We start from the raw sequence: 16,784 nt of genomic DNA, 5'->3' as shown, positions 1-16,784 counted from the left end.
TTTTGGCACATTTTTGAGAACTAGCTTTGCGTAGACAAGTGAGCCTCAGCACTCAAAAGCGGAGTAACTTCCTTTTTATCCGTAGCACATTCACCATGAGGTTTGTTGTCTTCTCCCTTGTGAATTTATCTTTCAATTTTAGATTATTATATAATTTTGCCAGCATAATATATCTATTTAATGTTTGTTTTTAACTCAATAAACATTCTATGAACGATTTGTGCTTGTATTGGAGACGGTACCGCTAATATCAATGCCTTCGATGAAACCAATCCGTCTGTTCTTGCATAACCATGAGAAACATACCTGGGCCTGGGGCTGAGCGGCACGGTCGTTGCTCTGCTAAGTGTAATTTCGTCGGGCCAAGTAAATGATTAAAATGGCTCTGTGAGGCAGCAAAGAACATTTCGCAGATTTTGTCACTGATTTTGAATTGACCTTTTATGTTTCCTAAATAGGACGTTCAAAGATTGTGTGTATTACCGTCCCGTGAATGGCGAGGTGAGGTCCATGCCGCCATCATGTCATGTTGTCTTGTGTGGTGTGCTGTCATGGCAAGTCATGGTCCTTCCATGATGATCAGGCTTATATCAATAAGATGATTGTTTTGAGGATTGGCATATTTTTATTTTGAAAGGATGATGAACAGGAAAAGCTTAGCTATAAACAGTAAAACCATGTTAAAATAATAAGTTAGCAATATGAATATGACTATGAGTCATGCTTTTCTCAAGCAGACTTTGTTGGGCATGTTCACTTGTTCACATTCACAATTCAGACAGATGAGTCCAGTAGATCTAGAACAGAGTAGGGAGAAAATGAATTACATTGGAGTCAACTTAGATCTAGATCTCTAGAAATTTAGGGGAACTGGATTTTTTGGAGGACTTCCGTAACGATCGACCACTATGAGACAGCAGAATAGAGGGTTAGGGATAGAATCCAGGGTTAGGGTTAGGTCTCTTCTTTTTTGTTTGTTGGGGTGGTCGCTTCTTAGTCCTTCCGAATTTTCTTTTGTTTGGCAGTGTCGGGTTAAAAAGAGTTGCTCAAACTACAGATGGGCTAATTGATGGCAATGTAATCGTAGATTCTAAATCTAGAGTGGCCTTGTGCCATCACGGCTACCGAAGCATGCTGAACTAGGTTATAGGCCTATATTTTGCATATTTGAATAGCCTCACTTAGTCTGGCCAATGAAATTGATGTTTACACATTGTAAGAGGTCATGCTCTATAATGGAATCTTCCTGGATAACTGGGTGATAGATTCCTAGAATAATAGGATAAAATTTGTGAGTGGAATATTTTTACTTATTCAGCTCCTCTGTCACACACGCGGCTCCCGGCTTAAGGAAACAGTGCCACCCCACTTTCATATAAAAAAATCCAAAACATCTGAATATTATGCAGGACAGAAGGAGAGCACAACATTCATAGCAGCCACTTTTCCGCCAAATAGCGGAAACTCCGCTTCATCTAGCTTTTCCCGCTGCTTTCCTCCTCATTCCTCATCTGGACCGCTCTTGGTCTCAAATTGTGATACTGTTTTTTTGGGGCAGAAAACACCGAACTGGGAGTGAGATGTAAACATGTCTTGCGCATGTCCGCCCGTAGCTTTCTACTTCCGTTCTTCTGTGCCTATCGCGCTAGTTACACATTGTTTATTGAGGAGCAACAGTGTCGATGGAGCATCGGGGCGTTGCGCGCCGAGTTTTTATTAAAAACAGCGGAAATTCGAGAGAGATTGATGCAGAATGCAAAAATAAGAGCTGAAATGAGAAAGAAGCAGACGGTGTGCGACTTGAAAAGTTTATGAGAAAATTGAACAAGCCGCTTGCTTCACTTTGCGTTTGGTGCGATAAAGAAATCGCTCAGTATAGTGGCAAAGGTTTTGCCTCCTTGGTCCAATACTGCTCTACATCGATTCACAAGTTTAAAGTAAAAGGACATTTTTTATAAGACTCCAGCTGCCAACTAAAACTGGATTTTTAGTCACCAAACTGTGTCAAATGCTTGTAAGTAAACTTAGTATTTTAGTGGGGGGGGGGGTTTCAAATACATTTTAATTCAGTAGTCTATGGTTAACAAATATGACACTTTTCCCTTCCAAAAACATAGGCTATATGTTCCGATATATTGCCTCTGGATCTCACTGGTTTTACTTCGGCCTTCGGAGATCGGACGTACACCTTCACGTGAATTTTCTTTTTTGAAATTTCTGAGTGGCAGCTATGAACATTATGGGAGAATAGAGAATCCATTGGTTTTCAATGAAGTCCGGAAGGAGAAAACAAAATTGCTACGGAAAATGCAATCCTTAATTTTTACTTAGGGAACGTTCGGCATTCCTCGGTTTCCGCAGTGTAGTAACTTGGTGATCTAGATATCCACTTCGAGGCAATGCCTCATTATAATTCATCTTTTTATAAATAGCAATAACGGTCAGGGGAACAGTTCATATCGAAGGCCATGGTTTGTCCTATGATATTGAGCGGGTAGCCGCGTTTCTACAAGATGCAATTTTCTCCTTTCGGCGACGTGGCCACACACACACACACACACACACACACACACACACACACCACTCAGACTCAATCATAGACACAAGCGAGTGATATGGAGGTCAGGCAATGACCCAGATAATAAATGAGCCTTGACATTGAAAGCCCACAACTTAGAAATAGCATTGCTGATTCTTAGGAAATGACGTAGCATTGTTTATTTTTAAGCAAAGAACAAAGGTTGGGGGGGGGGGGGAGTAGATGCTTGTCGATCTTTCTGGGGTCAAAGGTGTCCTCATGGCTTGGAGTAAATACTCAAGACTCGGATAAAGAACAGAACGCCCTTTAGTTGGGCAACGGCGGGAAAACGAGATGAACCTTAATTATCAATTTACGCTCAGACTAGCCTCGTAGAAACGAAATGAACCTTAATTATCAATTAACGCTCAGACTAGCCACGTGGTCGACATAGCCGCACTTGAGCAAAACCATTCTAGAGTTGGGAATGCCATGCTTCCAGCAAATTTTACTTTTTGAAAGTTTTTTTCCCATCTAGCTCTACCTTTTGCAGTAACAATTTCGGCTGCAATCTGTAAGCATTGTTTTTTCTCCTGGACATTGTCAGCTCACTTACTTAATTAAATCTGCTGAGTGGTCACTCGGAACAGACAAAATAAAAGAGTATATAAAGATGGGTACACAGTTCTGTGCTCTGAGGAACTAATCTAGGGGAGAGAAAGCCCAATCAATGCCAATGCCAATGCCAATTCATGAACAAACCACTTGCAGGCTCTATGTACTAACTTTGCAGAGTCACAGGCCATGACCAACTTAAGTTCATGTGACAGACGTACGCGTATCCTTGCTTCACTAGCCTATACACTATGCATTATACACAGTGTGCAGGCCTACTGTGTGATAAATTTACCCAAGCAATACACTGGCGATGCCTCTCTCTCTGGCCCACCATCAATGCACAAGTGTTCTCATGCCAGTTTCTTTTTTTTTTTTCGCTTATCTTGAAGCGTGTAAGACTCAATGATTTGTGTTACTTGAGGGTCACTTGTGAAGATTTAGTAGACATACCTTCGAAATTTTTTTCAGGTTAGAAATAGAAGTTAAGCTTACAGATATGTTTTTTGAACTGTCAGAAATAAAGAAGGAAAAATAGGCTAAGAGACTGGTATTCTTTTTTGTTATTAGCCCTGTTTTGTGTTCGAAGTCTCTGTTTCTACAACTTATGGGTAATGATATGAAACGACCCAGGTTTATTTGTATAAATTTGTAACGTATTCAAGACTTGTGGTAAATGATCTGAAAATACATTTCATTTATGTGTTGCAGCGGGCAGTTTGTAACATAATCAAGGGTTTTGGAGACTGATTTTTGCCCCATAACTAGTTTTTAGAGCAGGATTCTGAAGCAGAGCTACTGCCCTTTGGTAAGCATATTATTATTATCACTGCTTGTTCTTATTGTGGTTTCTTGTGATGTTTTTCAGTACCCTTCGCCTTCAGAAGCGCCTCGCTTCGAAGGTGCTCAAATGTGGGAAAAACAAAATTTGGTTGGATCCCAATGAAACTAATGAAATTGCCAACGCCAATTCACGTAAGTCATGTTTTGTTTTATTTTTAGGAGTTAAGTATGAGGGTGTAGCAGTTTAGCGGTTCGCTGTCGCACATAGTAGGCCCAAATTGCATTTAGTGTGGGGAGAATTTTTATTGCATGTCTGTCTTTCTTCTGAGATTTTGTATCCCTCTCAGCCTGGGTTGGGGAAGCTCACCTCTAAGATAATATGTCACGACACTGTGAAATGGGACACTCGTCAATTTTTGGGTATGTGGAGTTATTGGTATCATCTGAAAGCTTATTTGTTTTGCTTTCAATGGAAAAAATATTCATCTGTCTTAAATAGAAATCAAAACATTTGGGATTGAAGGTGGTGAGGTTGCCTGGTTCCAATGGTGAAATTAGCGAGAAAATGAACGCCAAAGTTTGTTTCATAACTTCAATGGGTAAAGAGTCCTTGAAAACTGAAAAATGACATATTTTGCATCTTTAATAAATGTTTTTCAGTAAAATTCAAATGGAATTGTATTTACTACAACTAATTTGCATAAAATATATCCCGGTTCAGTAAAACACCAGAAAATTACAAACATGTCAGAAATGTTTCACCAGGGTTTGAGGTATTCTTTTGAAATAATGCTCCAATGTTGTTGTGTTCGGAAAATTTGAACAATTATACAGTTTACATGTGACCAGTTTTTGTGCGCTCGCAAGGCGGGTTGGCATTGATAGAAAGCACAAGCCCCCTGAATGTAATGCAGGAACATATGTAGTTCGTGGGATGTGATTAATAATGATAATAATGTAGCATTTATGCTGCGCATTTCCATGTTCTAAAAAATGCTCAATGCTCATTACATTAGGAGTAGTCTTTTTCATCTTGAAATCTCTTGTCGTGTGGGGGATTTGCCCCTTTTTTAATTCGTTACAAGTGATGTTTGACTTTAATTTTAAGCTGAAAGAGAAGTTCATTTATGAAACCTGAATGATTCATCTGCAGGTCAGAACATCAGGAAGCTGGTGAAAGATGGTCTGATCATCCGTAAGCCTGTGAAGGTACACTCCCGCGCCAGGGTTCGCAAGAATGCTGAGGCTCGCCGCAAAGGTCGTCACATGGGCCATGGAAAGAGAAAGGGTAGGTTGCATTGCACTTTTCTTGTTTTATTTTGTTGTACATTGCAAAGATGGATAGCCTAACTTGAAAGACCTGTGTTGTTGGTTTTTTAAATAGCTGGACTTGTCCACTATTGCCACTCACTGTCAAGAAGGAAAGTAATTTGTCTTACACAGGTTGACGTCTTGGACAGTGCCGTTGTAATGTTTAGAAACAGAAATGAGAAGTAGATATTTGTACGTGTGATTGTCTTTAATAAGTTGTCGATCGGACTGTTTTGACTGTATTACAATGTTTGTGCTTTCTTCTTTTATTAATTTCTAAAAAATGAACTGTGCTGTTCCCCACGTCTTGGAAAATATATTATACACGACGGTGAAAGAGATTAGTTGTCATTATTCAGGCAAAGGTCAAAAGGTCTTTACTGTATGGTTGTTGTTTTTTTGTTTTTTTTACTTCATGTATGTATGAAGGGATAGTCAGCTTATTGTTTGAAGTCAAAAACTAAAAGTACTCTCTTCGCAGGTAAAGTTCAATATAATTGACATCATGTATATGCCAAAAAGAGGGGAGGGGGGGATGCTGGCAGGCAGCTTGTTGCCTTACAGTGTGAAGAATTTGCTGTGATTAGTTCTTTGCAATGAACGAGAGTTGACTGCAAATTGAAAGATTATTGTCACTCACTTACTTCAGTCCAGTCACAACAATAAAAGTTTCTGAAATGCCTGCTTTTTAACTTTACAGGTACAGCAAATGCTCGTATGCCTACAAAGATTCTTTGGATCCGTCGCATGAGGGTTCTTCGTCGGCTGCTCAGGAAGTACAGGGAGACCAAAAAGATTGACAAGCATTTGTAAGTTATTCTGCCTTTATCGTTCGTAATTTCAGATCTGGTTAGTGGTTGTTAATGTGTACATAGGCAACTAGGTCAGCGATTGTTCCGACTTTGTGGCCAGTAAGCCTTTACTCTCGGTGTCGGGGGCAAACAGTCCAAGGTGTTGTGGATGTCAGTTTTTCGGATTGTGTTGCAAATCGCTTTTTCCGCGAAATTTGATGTATTGGCTCAAATGTAAGATATTCTCAAAACTTTGTTTCCGCACCTTATCTACCTTTTAAAAAACAAACATTTTTTATATGTTCAGGCATGACTTTTGTACCAGAAGTTATAAAATGGAATTTCTCAAAAGCATCATCCTGTACCTTTCGTCAGGTACACACACATGCTTGTGTTGTGCACACTAATCAATGAAAGGTTGTGTGGGTGGGTTGTTTTTCTTTGGTAAAAGTGTTTGATGTATTTTTCTAAATGGTAAAAAAGATCTTTTTTTAAAAACATTTCTTGAGAACCAAAATCTGGAATGTCTGTGAAGAGAAAATAGTCATCATTTACTATTTATTCACGTTTGACTTTTTTTTTTACCCCATTTTACGTGATGTCTTTAGCATTGATGGTCTAGTAAGTGGTTAAGCTACCGGAATCTCTAACAGTAAGTTCTTTGTTCGAATCCTGTCGGTTGGGGGACAGGCATGTCCTTATGGAAAGGCACTCTAAATGCATTTTTCTTCACTTCACTCAAGTGAGAAGGGTATCTGGCTTTAGACAAGAAACGATCTTGACAGTTTGTGAGTGTTTTACCAGGTGTTTTCATCCCGGGAAGCTGAGAATGTCTTAGTGTGATCTAGTCTCCTGGGGTAACAATGGTTGTAAAGTGCATAAGCGTATTGTGGATTTGTGCTAATATAAATATGCAATTATTATTACTGCCAAGCTAGAAGTGCAATTAACTGGTTGATTTTCCTGTAATGGCAGGTACCGTGAGCTGTACATGAAGTGCAAAGGTAATGGCTTCAAAAACAAGCGTGTCCTTATGGAGTTCATCCACAAGAGGAAGGCCGAGCAGGCCAGGTCCAAGCTCCTCAGGTATGTTTTCTGTTTGTTCTGCTCATTTTATTCAGTCCTTCACCCATTTTTTCATTTGCGTTGTATTTCGGGTGACCCTATTTGAGCTTATATGTGTAGCCCAAACACTAAAAAAGCAAGGTGAACAGTTTGCTACTCTATCGTACTTTGTTTACGTGTCTTAGCCTCTAAGCGACAGTTGCTGGCTAGAATCTAGATTTTAGACCTTCCGAAGGCCAAATGTGACGAAGTGAATGGACACAACGTCTTATTACATTAAGTAGAATCAAGATCCAATGAATCGCCCAGATCTATAATTATGTAGGTCGTATCTAAGCAGGAATTCACAAGGATTTGGGGGGGGGTCCTGATTATGTAGTTTATGATTTATACACTAGTAAACTGTTGTTCGGCACGGAGGGGTGAAAAAACTAGGCTAAACTGGATGAAAAGATGTAGTTGTGAATCCTCCTGAAGCCGAAGGTGGTGAAGCAAGTTGAACAAAGTCGCAAGGCATCTTATCAACCTTGGTCCCCCGATTCACAAAGATTGGGGGGGGGGGGGTATGCATCTGTTTAACTGAAATTGACAGGCGTTCTCATCTTTTGTGATAATTTGGTTTGGCCTCGGCCTTAATTATTGCATAAGCCCAACCCTACTACCCTGTAGCCATGTAAAGTTAACTCCGTTGTTCTAGTACTCTTTAGACCAAAACCAGGGACTGGCATTCTTTTTTTCCAGAATATCTATTGTACTAAATTAAGATAATAGCCTGAAATTTATACAGTGGTAGTGGTATGCTATAATGCTGTCACTGAGCACACAGATACAACTGAGCGACAAAGATGCCAAAATGGGGTAGTGAAACTCTTAAATTCTAGAGGTCAATTACTTTATTACTGTTGCGAAATAGGAGTAGCCTTAATAAGGTGGGGGATTGCAGGGTGCCAGCTTATATATAGGCTGTATCAGGGATCAGTTTTCTGCAATTGCGAGAACTTCCCAAAATGTGCTCTGCTGTTGTTCCGCCCCGCGATCTGCAGATTCGACTAAGCTCGGCCTATCGTGGACCAGAGACGAAGGCTTGGGGGGAGGAAAGAAAGTCATGAACAGTAGTTCATAATTTATTTTGCATTTTTTAAACTGATGGGGGGGGGGGGGGGGTGCAATATTTACTGAAATCCCTAATGGGATCAACCATCGAAGTTCAAGGGTTGGCGAAAAATTTCACTGTGATCCCTGCTATGTGTATCCCAAAGAAGCACCCCCTTATATTTGAGATTTTATTTGTTCCAATGATCATAATCATTGTTTTCTCCTTTCTTCCTTTCTTTCAAGTTTGAGCAAGAAACAGCAACATCTGTTTGATTGTTATGTCTGAAAATTCAATTTGTTTACTTGTTATGGATGTGAATCTGAACCAAAGTTTTTTTGTGGTCTTTTTTTCTCCCTCACCTTTCATTTGTGATTTGTTTGATAATATTGCCTGTTTGTCTAGTCTCATCCCCTCTATCAGTCACATTACCTGTAATTGGATCTGAAATGTGTTTTTGGGATGGGTGATGACTTTATTTTTAAGTACATTGGTCTGTAAGAAGAAAACTGTCAAGAAAAATGCTCTTTGAACTGTCAGGGCAAAGAAAATTATGTCTAGCCCCCTTCCTTTATTGGCCGAGATTGATTTTTCAGAGTTCAGTACAATTTGCTGTTGTGCTTTTGTCTGTCACTGGTTTGCTTTTGCAATGTTCTTTTTATGTTTTTCCTGAAGTCTAGACCTCTTGACGAGAATGTCATTGCTTTTCTATGCAAATTGGTTAATGTTGTCTTTTTTTCCCTCGTCTACAGCGACCAGGCCGAGGCCCGCAGAAAGAAGGTCAAGGACGCTCGTATCAGACGTGAGGAGCGCATTGCTCTCAAGAGGGAGGAAATGCTTAAGAACATTGAGGAGGCCAAGAAATAAGTTTCTCAATAAAATTTTATGATGTAATGTTCTTGTTATACATGAGTTGTTTCATTTGTGTGTATGTTCAATTTTAATGGCTAATGTGTTTGAGACCTTGGGCTCCCTATACTGCCACTGTGTGGGTGGTTGCCAGGCTCTGGTGTGGTTTGCTCCTTCTTTCATATCAAACATGTATCTTCCTTTACTCTTTTGTGCATGTTACTCTCTTGTGAAAGTGAGTGGTTGGCGGGTGCTCTGGTGTGGTTTCTTGCTTCTTTTCTATCAAACGTCTATCATCTTTATCTCCCCTCCTTTTGTGTTTGTTACTCTCTTGTAACACCTCTATTTGGTATTTCCATATTGAGAGAGCACTCGTGTAAAAAATAGAAAATAATATTCATTTTTTCATGGCCTTGAGGCAGATTTTTTAATTTAGTGCTTACCAAAATCTGCAATATTTGGTTATTGTATTATTTGTATGGTAATGGTAGGTTCAACTCTACGCTCAACATCACGGAGATCGAGCCATGTTTTATTTTCCACTAACATGCTTGACAGTTGTACACTACTACCGGTACACCTTCAGACACAATTTAGGTCATGAACAAGGTGAGGTTTGTTGGGATTAATAGGTGCCACTCACTGTGACTGAGTTGGGAGGGGGTTGCGGCTGATAGAGTTGGTAATACCAAGTCGTGTCCAGTGCTTCACATCTATCAGACTATCGAACACGGCTGTCATTGCCTTATGCACGAGGAGGAAGAGAAGGACGTATTGACTACTACATTTACATGTAGTAATGTGAGGGTGGTTGGTGGGTGCTCTGGTGTGGTTTGCTTCTAACTTCTTTCCCATCAAACACCTGTCGTCCTTATCTCTCCTTTATTGTGTTTGTTACTCTCTCGTAACACTTCTAATCTTTGGCACCTATATGACCTTATTGTGTTGCAAGTGCCGTAAAACACTTACTAAAATTAAAACGTAGTACATGTAACACGTACCTGAACTCCATTGAAGATGAACATGATCAGCTGGGGATCAAACTTGTGTCAAGGGCAGTAACAATGAAAATTACATAGGGAAGGGAAAAACGGCTCACGACTGTTAAACTGTGTCAAGGGAAGTAACCGTGAAAATAACACATGTATTTCAGTCACAAAAATCTTGTTTTTGTCACTTTGATTAATTTTTGATAAATATTGTATGTTTTTGGTTTGCACTTGGCTTATCGACACATTTAAACACAATTTACTTTACTTATAGATCTAGTAAGTTATAGTATAGTACCGGTACAAGGCTGGATTTTCAAAAAGATATTCGTTACCAATTTCAGTAAGCTTGTCGGAACTACTGAACTACACAGCCGAAAAGACTTACGGCACCCAAAGGAGAAAGAAAAAATAACAAGTCCGAGTCCGAAGAACCATTATAATGATGAGTAAAACAGCATAGAGGCTAAGCCTACAGTGTGTCTCAGATTTATAAATTAAAAGCTCTTGATTCAGAAATGATTTTTTTAAATTTTTAAGTAGACACGTTTACATTTTGTTTGAGTTTGATTGAATTAAAATAATATTTTTGGTATAACTTACTCACCAAAATTAAATGAAAGCGAGGATTGAAACATAAATTCAAAACACTCATGAAGAAAATCCAAAACTGGCAAAACAAGACGTTTATAAATTTCAGCGCTCATTGGTGAACGGTTCAGTACATATATACTTAATTAAAACTTAACACAACAATTAAGAGCAACATGAATCACATCACAAATACAAACAATTTGAATGAAAAATTATATAGTGAGACCAGATTTTATTTTTCTTCAATCATAGTCATTGTGATTATTTATAGTATAGTACATGTATGTACGTACATATGATGTAGTGAGTAGTGACCATAGACAAAGCCTTGGTATTGGTATCCATCTTAACATTTAACAAGTTCTATACGTTCTTCTATCTCTCCATTTTTGTGCCGGGATTTATATCAGCACATGATCAATCATAGCTAAAGATGATTTCAATGAACTGATTCCTTGGCCTGTCTTGAAAAATAAATGATATCAAAGACAACAAAATGAGGGCTTTTTTAATGGCGGTAAGTGCTGGCCTAGACTATTTCTTTTTTTAAAAAACACCCCCCCCCCCCAACAGAACTACATGTACAAGAAAAGCAAAAATAAAACAACGTATGAATGATGGAAGTAAAGGCAGAGATAGATATATCGATGCACAGTACAAGAGCTAATGAATTCTTATATCAGGTCAATGATAGTACATCTTGTTATGTACTATCATTGATCAGGTCTACACGACTCACACACTGCGATTACAAGACAAAATGTACTGGCAGTTTGAAGCAGCTACTCGTCGCCTGGCACTCGCTGTGGTTTTATTTTAAAAGACAGTAATAATATTAATATCCAGTTTCCTCCAATGTCCAGGAGAGCCCAAACCTCACATCTTTGCATTTCAACGGCCAGTCACTTTGAATATCTTCAAAACACTCTCCCCGCCTTATTTATTAAGGTATCGATACCAGACTTCGGCAGAAACGTGCACCCTGTTTTAAAATGACAGATGGAATCAATAACTGAATTTTGTCCCAAAATGGGTAAACTGTTTTAAAATGAAAATTAAATCCAGCCCGTTGTCCAGACACGCAAAGATGAAGACAAGACGACAGAAACGAGAGCGATTTGGGTTGGGGGGGGGGTCGACTGGTCACATAGTATTAGTATAGACCTCTACAAATACTTGTATTCTTGTCTCCTGGAATAAAAAGACACATAATAATAATAATAATAATAGATAGCATTTGTATAGCGCCTATCCCCGCTCAGCAGCAGGCTCTATGCGCTTTACGCTATATTATTACCCCAGCAGACCATAGAACACTCCGAAACATTCTCAGCTTCCCGGGAAGCCTATTGATGGGCTACTATTCATACAGCATAGGGAAGGGGGGGGGGGGTCTAAAAAAAAGCTTTATCTTATCTTTATTCTTGGGGAAAAGAAAAAGATCAACTGGTCACACAATTTATTAATCCTGCGGTGACACCCAAGATCAGCTTAGGTTCTCTGAAAAAAAGGGGATTAAGATAATTTTATGGAGATGCAGGGAGAAAAAGGGTTTTTGGATAGTGTAAAAATGTTATGCAAGATAACAATGCATGCAATACATATGTGTGTGTCCCCCTCCAATAATTTCTGTAATAAGGGGAAATGAGCGCATGAAGAGATTAAAAACATCTCTCTCTCTCTCTCTCTCTCTCTCTCTCTCTTTCTCTCTCTCCATCCCTCCCTCTCTCTCTCTCTCTCTCTCTCTCTCTGTATGTGAGGGGGGGGGGGGAGAAAAAGGCAACAAAGAATAAGAGCTATGAGAAGACCAGACAAAGAGGTATTAAGAGTATTATTAATTATAATAATGTCTAGTAGTATAGTAATTACCCAGTGCTGCCATACACAGCTGCCCGTGCTCCCCTCGGGAAAAAACAAACAAACAAAACACGCACACACACACACACACACATAATACTGCGGAAGTTGTATCGTGACATTGTTAAGTTTGGTCTAATAAATCCCAAACCAACAATACAATGTAAAAATAAAAACTACGTCTCAGTTTACAGGACTAAGTACGTATATACACATGTAGATCTACATGATGTAATAGATTAACGGCTGGACATACACGAAATACACACGTGTACACATACATTTTCCAAATTGCCTTTTTTTTCGCTGTACTCATAGGAGGAATAAAAACGAACACAGTTACGGTATCTAATCTATTACGCTCTCCTCCAGCCACACCTGGCAGAATTTTGGTTTATCATGGAGGGCAAACACCACCTCTTGCTTGTAGGTGGCGATAACGATATCAATGCGCCCTCCACTGTCGTACACAAGCCATGACGCGAGAGGGAGAGAGAGAGACCAAGAGAGAGAGAGAGAAAGAGAGACTGGCTCGTGGTTGACGTCGCACCGCGTACCTTTGCCTATTGATGTGCGTAACTGTTGTGTCGATTCGCGACAATATCGATACTTGTACTTGTCTTGTATTCATTCTTCAGTTTGGTTGGGTCTGCTTAAATTTAAGTTAAGGCCACTGGCAACAATAATTTTTCATGGAATGTGAAAACATTAAATCCTTTCTAAGCAATATTACAAAAAGGGACATCAAAAGCAGTTTGAGGAACAGAATCTCGCTAAGAAATTGAAGCTGTAAAAAAACTAAAGTACCCTGAAGCCGTTTCGAGAAAATGATTAAAAACCAATCAACCAACCAACCAACCAACCAAATTACTACATAACCAAAAAAACAACAACCAACAACCCCCAAACAAACAAACAAACAAACAAACAAATAAACAGAAAACACATTCTATCGGTATTTTAAAAACCGAATTTGTATTTTTATTTCTTTTTTGCTCTGTTAACATTTTCTTATACTAGTCCCAGGACTACATCCCCCGTCTTGTTGTTTCAGTAAGTATGTTTTACTTTTTCTAAGCGCTAAATGATTATCATCATATGTCAATGAAGTAATTTTTATTACTGAATCAAAATGAAAGTGTTCGCGCGCGTACACGTGCGTGTGGGTGTGTTTGTGTGTGTGTGTTTGTGTGTGTGTGTGCTTGTGTATGCATGTGTAAGCATGCATGCATGTGTGTGTGTGTGTGTGTGTGTGTGAGAGAGAGAGAGAGAGAGAGAGAGAGAGAGAGTGTGTGTGTGTACTTGTGTATGCGTGTACATGCATATCTGTGTGTGTGTGTGTGTGTGTGTGTGTGTGTGTGCCTGTGTATGTGTATGTGTGTGTGTGTGTATGTGTCTGTGTATGCGTGTGTATGCATATATGTGTGTGTGTGTGCCTGTGTATGCATGTGTGTGTGTGTGTATGCGCGAGCGCGCACGTGCGCGCGCGCGCGCGCGCGCGTGTGTGTGTGTGTGTGTGTGTGTGTGTGTGTGAGCGCGCAATAAAGACATTCTCAGCATTTTCAGAAAACAGATATCTTTATGTTATATGGAATGTGACTTCAAGCTCCAACGTTGTATAGGAGTATGTTGTTAAGTTATTACATTACCAATTTTTCTCTCTCCCCCCCCTCTCTCTCCCCCCCTCTCTCTCTCTCTCTCTCTCTCTCTCTCTCTCTCTCTCTCTGTCTCTCTCTCTCTCCCCCTTCTCTCTCTCCCCCTTCTCTCTCTCTCCTCGTCTCTCTCTCCCCGTGTCTCTCTCTCCCTCTTTCCCCCCTCTCTCTCTCCCTCTCCCTCTCTTTCTGTCATTCTCCCTCCCCCATTCCCCCCCCTCTCTCTCTCACTCTCTAATCCCCCCCCTCTCTCTCTCTCTCTCTCTCTCCACCCTTTCTCTCCCCCCTCTCCCTCTCCCCACTCTCTCTCTCTCTCATCCTCCCCCCTCTCTCTCTCTCTCATTCTCTCCCTCTCACCCCCCTCTCTCTCTCACTCTCTCTCTTGTCACGATCGCTGTGACGTCAATCTGTCAACGGACAAAGGTCCGGTATCGATACCACCATTTGGATTAACTCACCTGTGTGCTGCCTTCGCCGCGACACGGTTCTGATCCAAACGACGCAACCAACCAACGCGAACCAGGAAACGACTCGCGCTTTTAATGGCCGCCTCGCATACACCTGTGTACCTTACAGCCTCTTCTAAAACTTTGGAGGAGTTAATGGCTAATCGGTAAGTAGAAATTATACGTGATTTTGTGAAAAAAGTGATGTGATTTATATTTAGCGATACATATTCCAACAGAGAACGCTTGAACCAAATATTGTTACGGTACATTCTTAGCCTACCTGAGTTAGGGCCATTTCTTGAGTCTTAGTATTATATGGACGACAGGCAGGCTGGATGTTTTGAATAACTGGACCCAGATCCCAAGCGTGTAGGCTTGGGGCAGGGTGGGGTACAACTGGCCTATATCTTCAACACTGTGGGGGAAGGACCAGATTTTGACTGATACTTTTGATAGCGTCTTGTTCTAGTTTTAAAACAACATAGCACCCAAAAATCCGCTATTTGTAAAAAACATTCTCAAAATACCAGCAGCGACAGGTGAAATAATGGTTATTTCGAAACACATTTACCTTACAGTTACAGTTTCGAAAAGAGCCCTCAACTTACTTTAAGCTTAGGTCAAAGACGGCCGGGATTTTGCCCTGCTCGACCAGAAGGTTAGGTGTAAATGTAAGTGTGTAAGGGTTTGTCAACGGAAGGAAGAACGACAGACTAAGGTCTCCAGTCTGTTTTGTTGAACTAGTAAGACATTTTACAACAAGGTGTCTGTTAAGGGAGATATATTTGACTCTGATTTTGACCCCAAGAGTGTTGGAATATCGATACAGGTAGTAACTTTTAAGTGGTTTGGGTTAGGGTAGGGTTGGGGGTGTAGGGTTAAGGCAGGCTTGTGTTAGGGTTAGGGTAATAATCATTTGGGCTAAAACTGAATTATTGTACCATATAAATATACCTTTAAAATACAAATGACAAAATATACCACGTATATGAATTTGAGAGCCGTAGCCCATCGTTAGAATGATAATGATATACCGGCCATGTTTCAAATACAGGTTCCCTAACTATCAGATTTCATGCCGAGCTGTAGCTGTGGAAAAGACTTTAACTCCTTCGTTGCTGAGACATTTCCATCGATGTTTATACGAACAAGATAACAATAATTATGTTCATTCAAGAGAGAGTTTTCAACAAAACATGATATATTTTCTTTTCTTAAAAAAGTCTTTTTTACATCTCCAAAAATTCCGATGTACACCGGTTTAAAAAAAACGGAACAACAAAAACTAAAAACTAAAATTACACCAAAAAAAGGAAAAAAGAAAAAGAAAAGGCAGAAAAACAATATTGGAGAACACACGCAAGCACCTACTGGTCTATGCCTACGCATCTGGAAAGAGGTGTAAGAAATACATGATAATGTACTTTAAAAACTTAATGAAAACCCACCCTGAGGGAGCATGACTTTTGCAAGAAAATATCGCGTAGGTAGAATCTACAAAATGACTGAGATTTCAGAAACGACAAATAGTCTGGCACAATCAGCCCCACCGGTCGGTCGCCCGTTAATTCATTTCTTCCTCACTCTGATGCCTACCTTAACTTGTGCAACCTTCTAGATCTAGGAGCATACGTTTATATTGATCTTGATCGAGAGGTTTTTTTTCTCTCACAAGGGTGAATCACTGTGTAGTGCGCAGTAATACTTTATTAGAGAGTGTGTCAGGTCCCGAAATGTATGGGATAAATCCTTAACAGCAACAGCAGCCAAGAGCAACGACACTTGTTTCAAATGCTAAAATGTAATAGGTGAAATTTTGTTTAACAATACAACCCCCTCCCCCAAAAGAAAAAACCCAACCCACCCCCACTAAATACCAACCAACAAACAAACAAACGAACAAACAAACAAATAAACGAACAAACAAACAAATAAACGAACAAATAAACGAACAAACAAGCAAAGAAACCAAAGAGAAACAAACATTGATACGGTTCATTAGCTCAAAACATTTATACGCTCTCTGGCATTTCGATGGAAGATTTGGTCGACTCATTGGGTTTTCCAGGTTCAATAAAATCTAAATTATCATTTCCTCCCTGGAGTGTGAATCACATAATAATATTGCCCGGCAATAAAGAACATTGCTTGGCTTATTACTAATGCTTATAATAGTGCTAATATTTCTACCAACACACACACACACACACACACACAC

The 16,784-nt window shown here is 39.8% G+C and overlaps 2 protein-coding genes across 3 annotated transcripts in view; both read left to right on the top strand.

The window, feature by feature from the left end:
• On the top strand, nt 1–9,079 carry LOC101863054 (60S ribosomal protein L19). Of its 2 annotated transcripts, none has more exons than XM_005107528.2 (6): nt 1–100; nt 4,002–4,108; nt 5,070–5,204; nt 5,928–6,036; nt 6,994–7,104; nt 8,929–9,079. In XM_005107528.2, exons 1-6 carry the CDS (start codon nt 96–98, stop codon nt 9,041–9,043), a joined length of 582 nt encoding a protein of 193 aa, XP_005107585.1. In that variant the 5' UTR covers nt 1–95; the 3' UTR covers nt 9,044–9,079. The 2 variants fall into 2 exon arrangements, with proteins under 2 accessions (XP_005107585.1, XP_005107584.2); XM_005107527.3 differs by lacking the exon at nt 1–100 and adding an exon at nt 479–501.
• Nucleotides 9,080–14,622: 5,543 nt separating this feature from the next.
• LOC101862829 overlaps nt 14,623–16,784 on the top strand; it is a gene marked incomplete in the record, with an annotated part of 30,570 nt that continues 28,408 nt past the window's right edge. The window contains 1 exon segment of the mRNA XM_013087615.2: nt 14,623–14,730.

Source organism: Aplysia californica, unplaced genomic scaffold, assembly GCF_000002075.1.
Source record: "Aplysia californica isolate F4 #8 unplaced genomic scaffold, AplCal3.0 scaffold00610, whole genome shotgun sequence".
Classification (NCBI taxonomy): Eukaryota; Metazoa; Mollusca; class Gastropoda; order Aplysiida; family Aplysiidae; genus Aplysia; species Aplysia californica.
The sequence above is the reverse complement of the archived record's forward strand: the minus strand, read 5'-3'. Positions and strand labels throughout refer to the sequence as shown.

Excerpts from the sequence above, each read along its gene's own strand:
- LOC101863054 (XM_005107527.3), top strand. Across the intron at positions 6,037-6,993 it reads AAAAAGATTGACAAGCATTT|GTACCGTGAGCTGTACATGA; the intron begins GTAAGTTATTCT and ends CTGTAATGGCAG. Across the intron at positions 7,105-8,928 it reads GCCAGGTCCAAGCTCCTCAG|CGACCAGGCCGAGGCCCGCA; the intron begins GTATGTTTTCTG and ends CCTCGTCTACAG.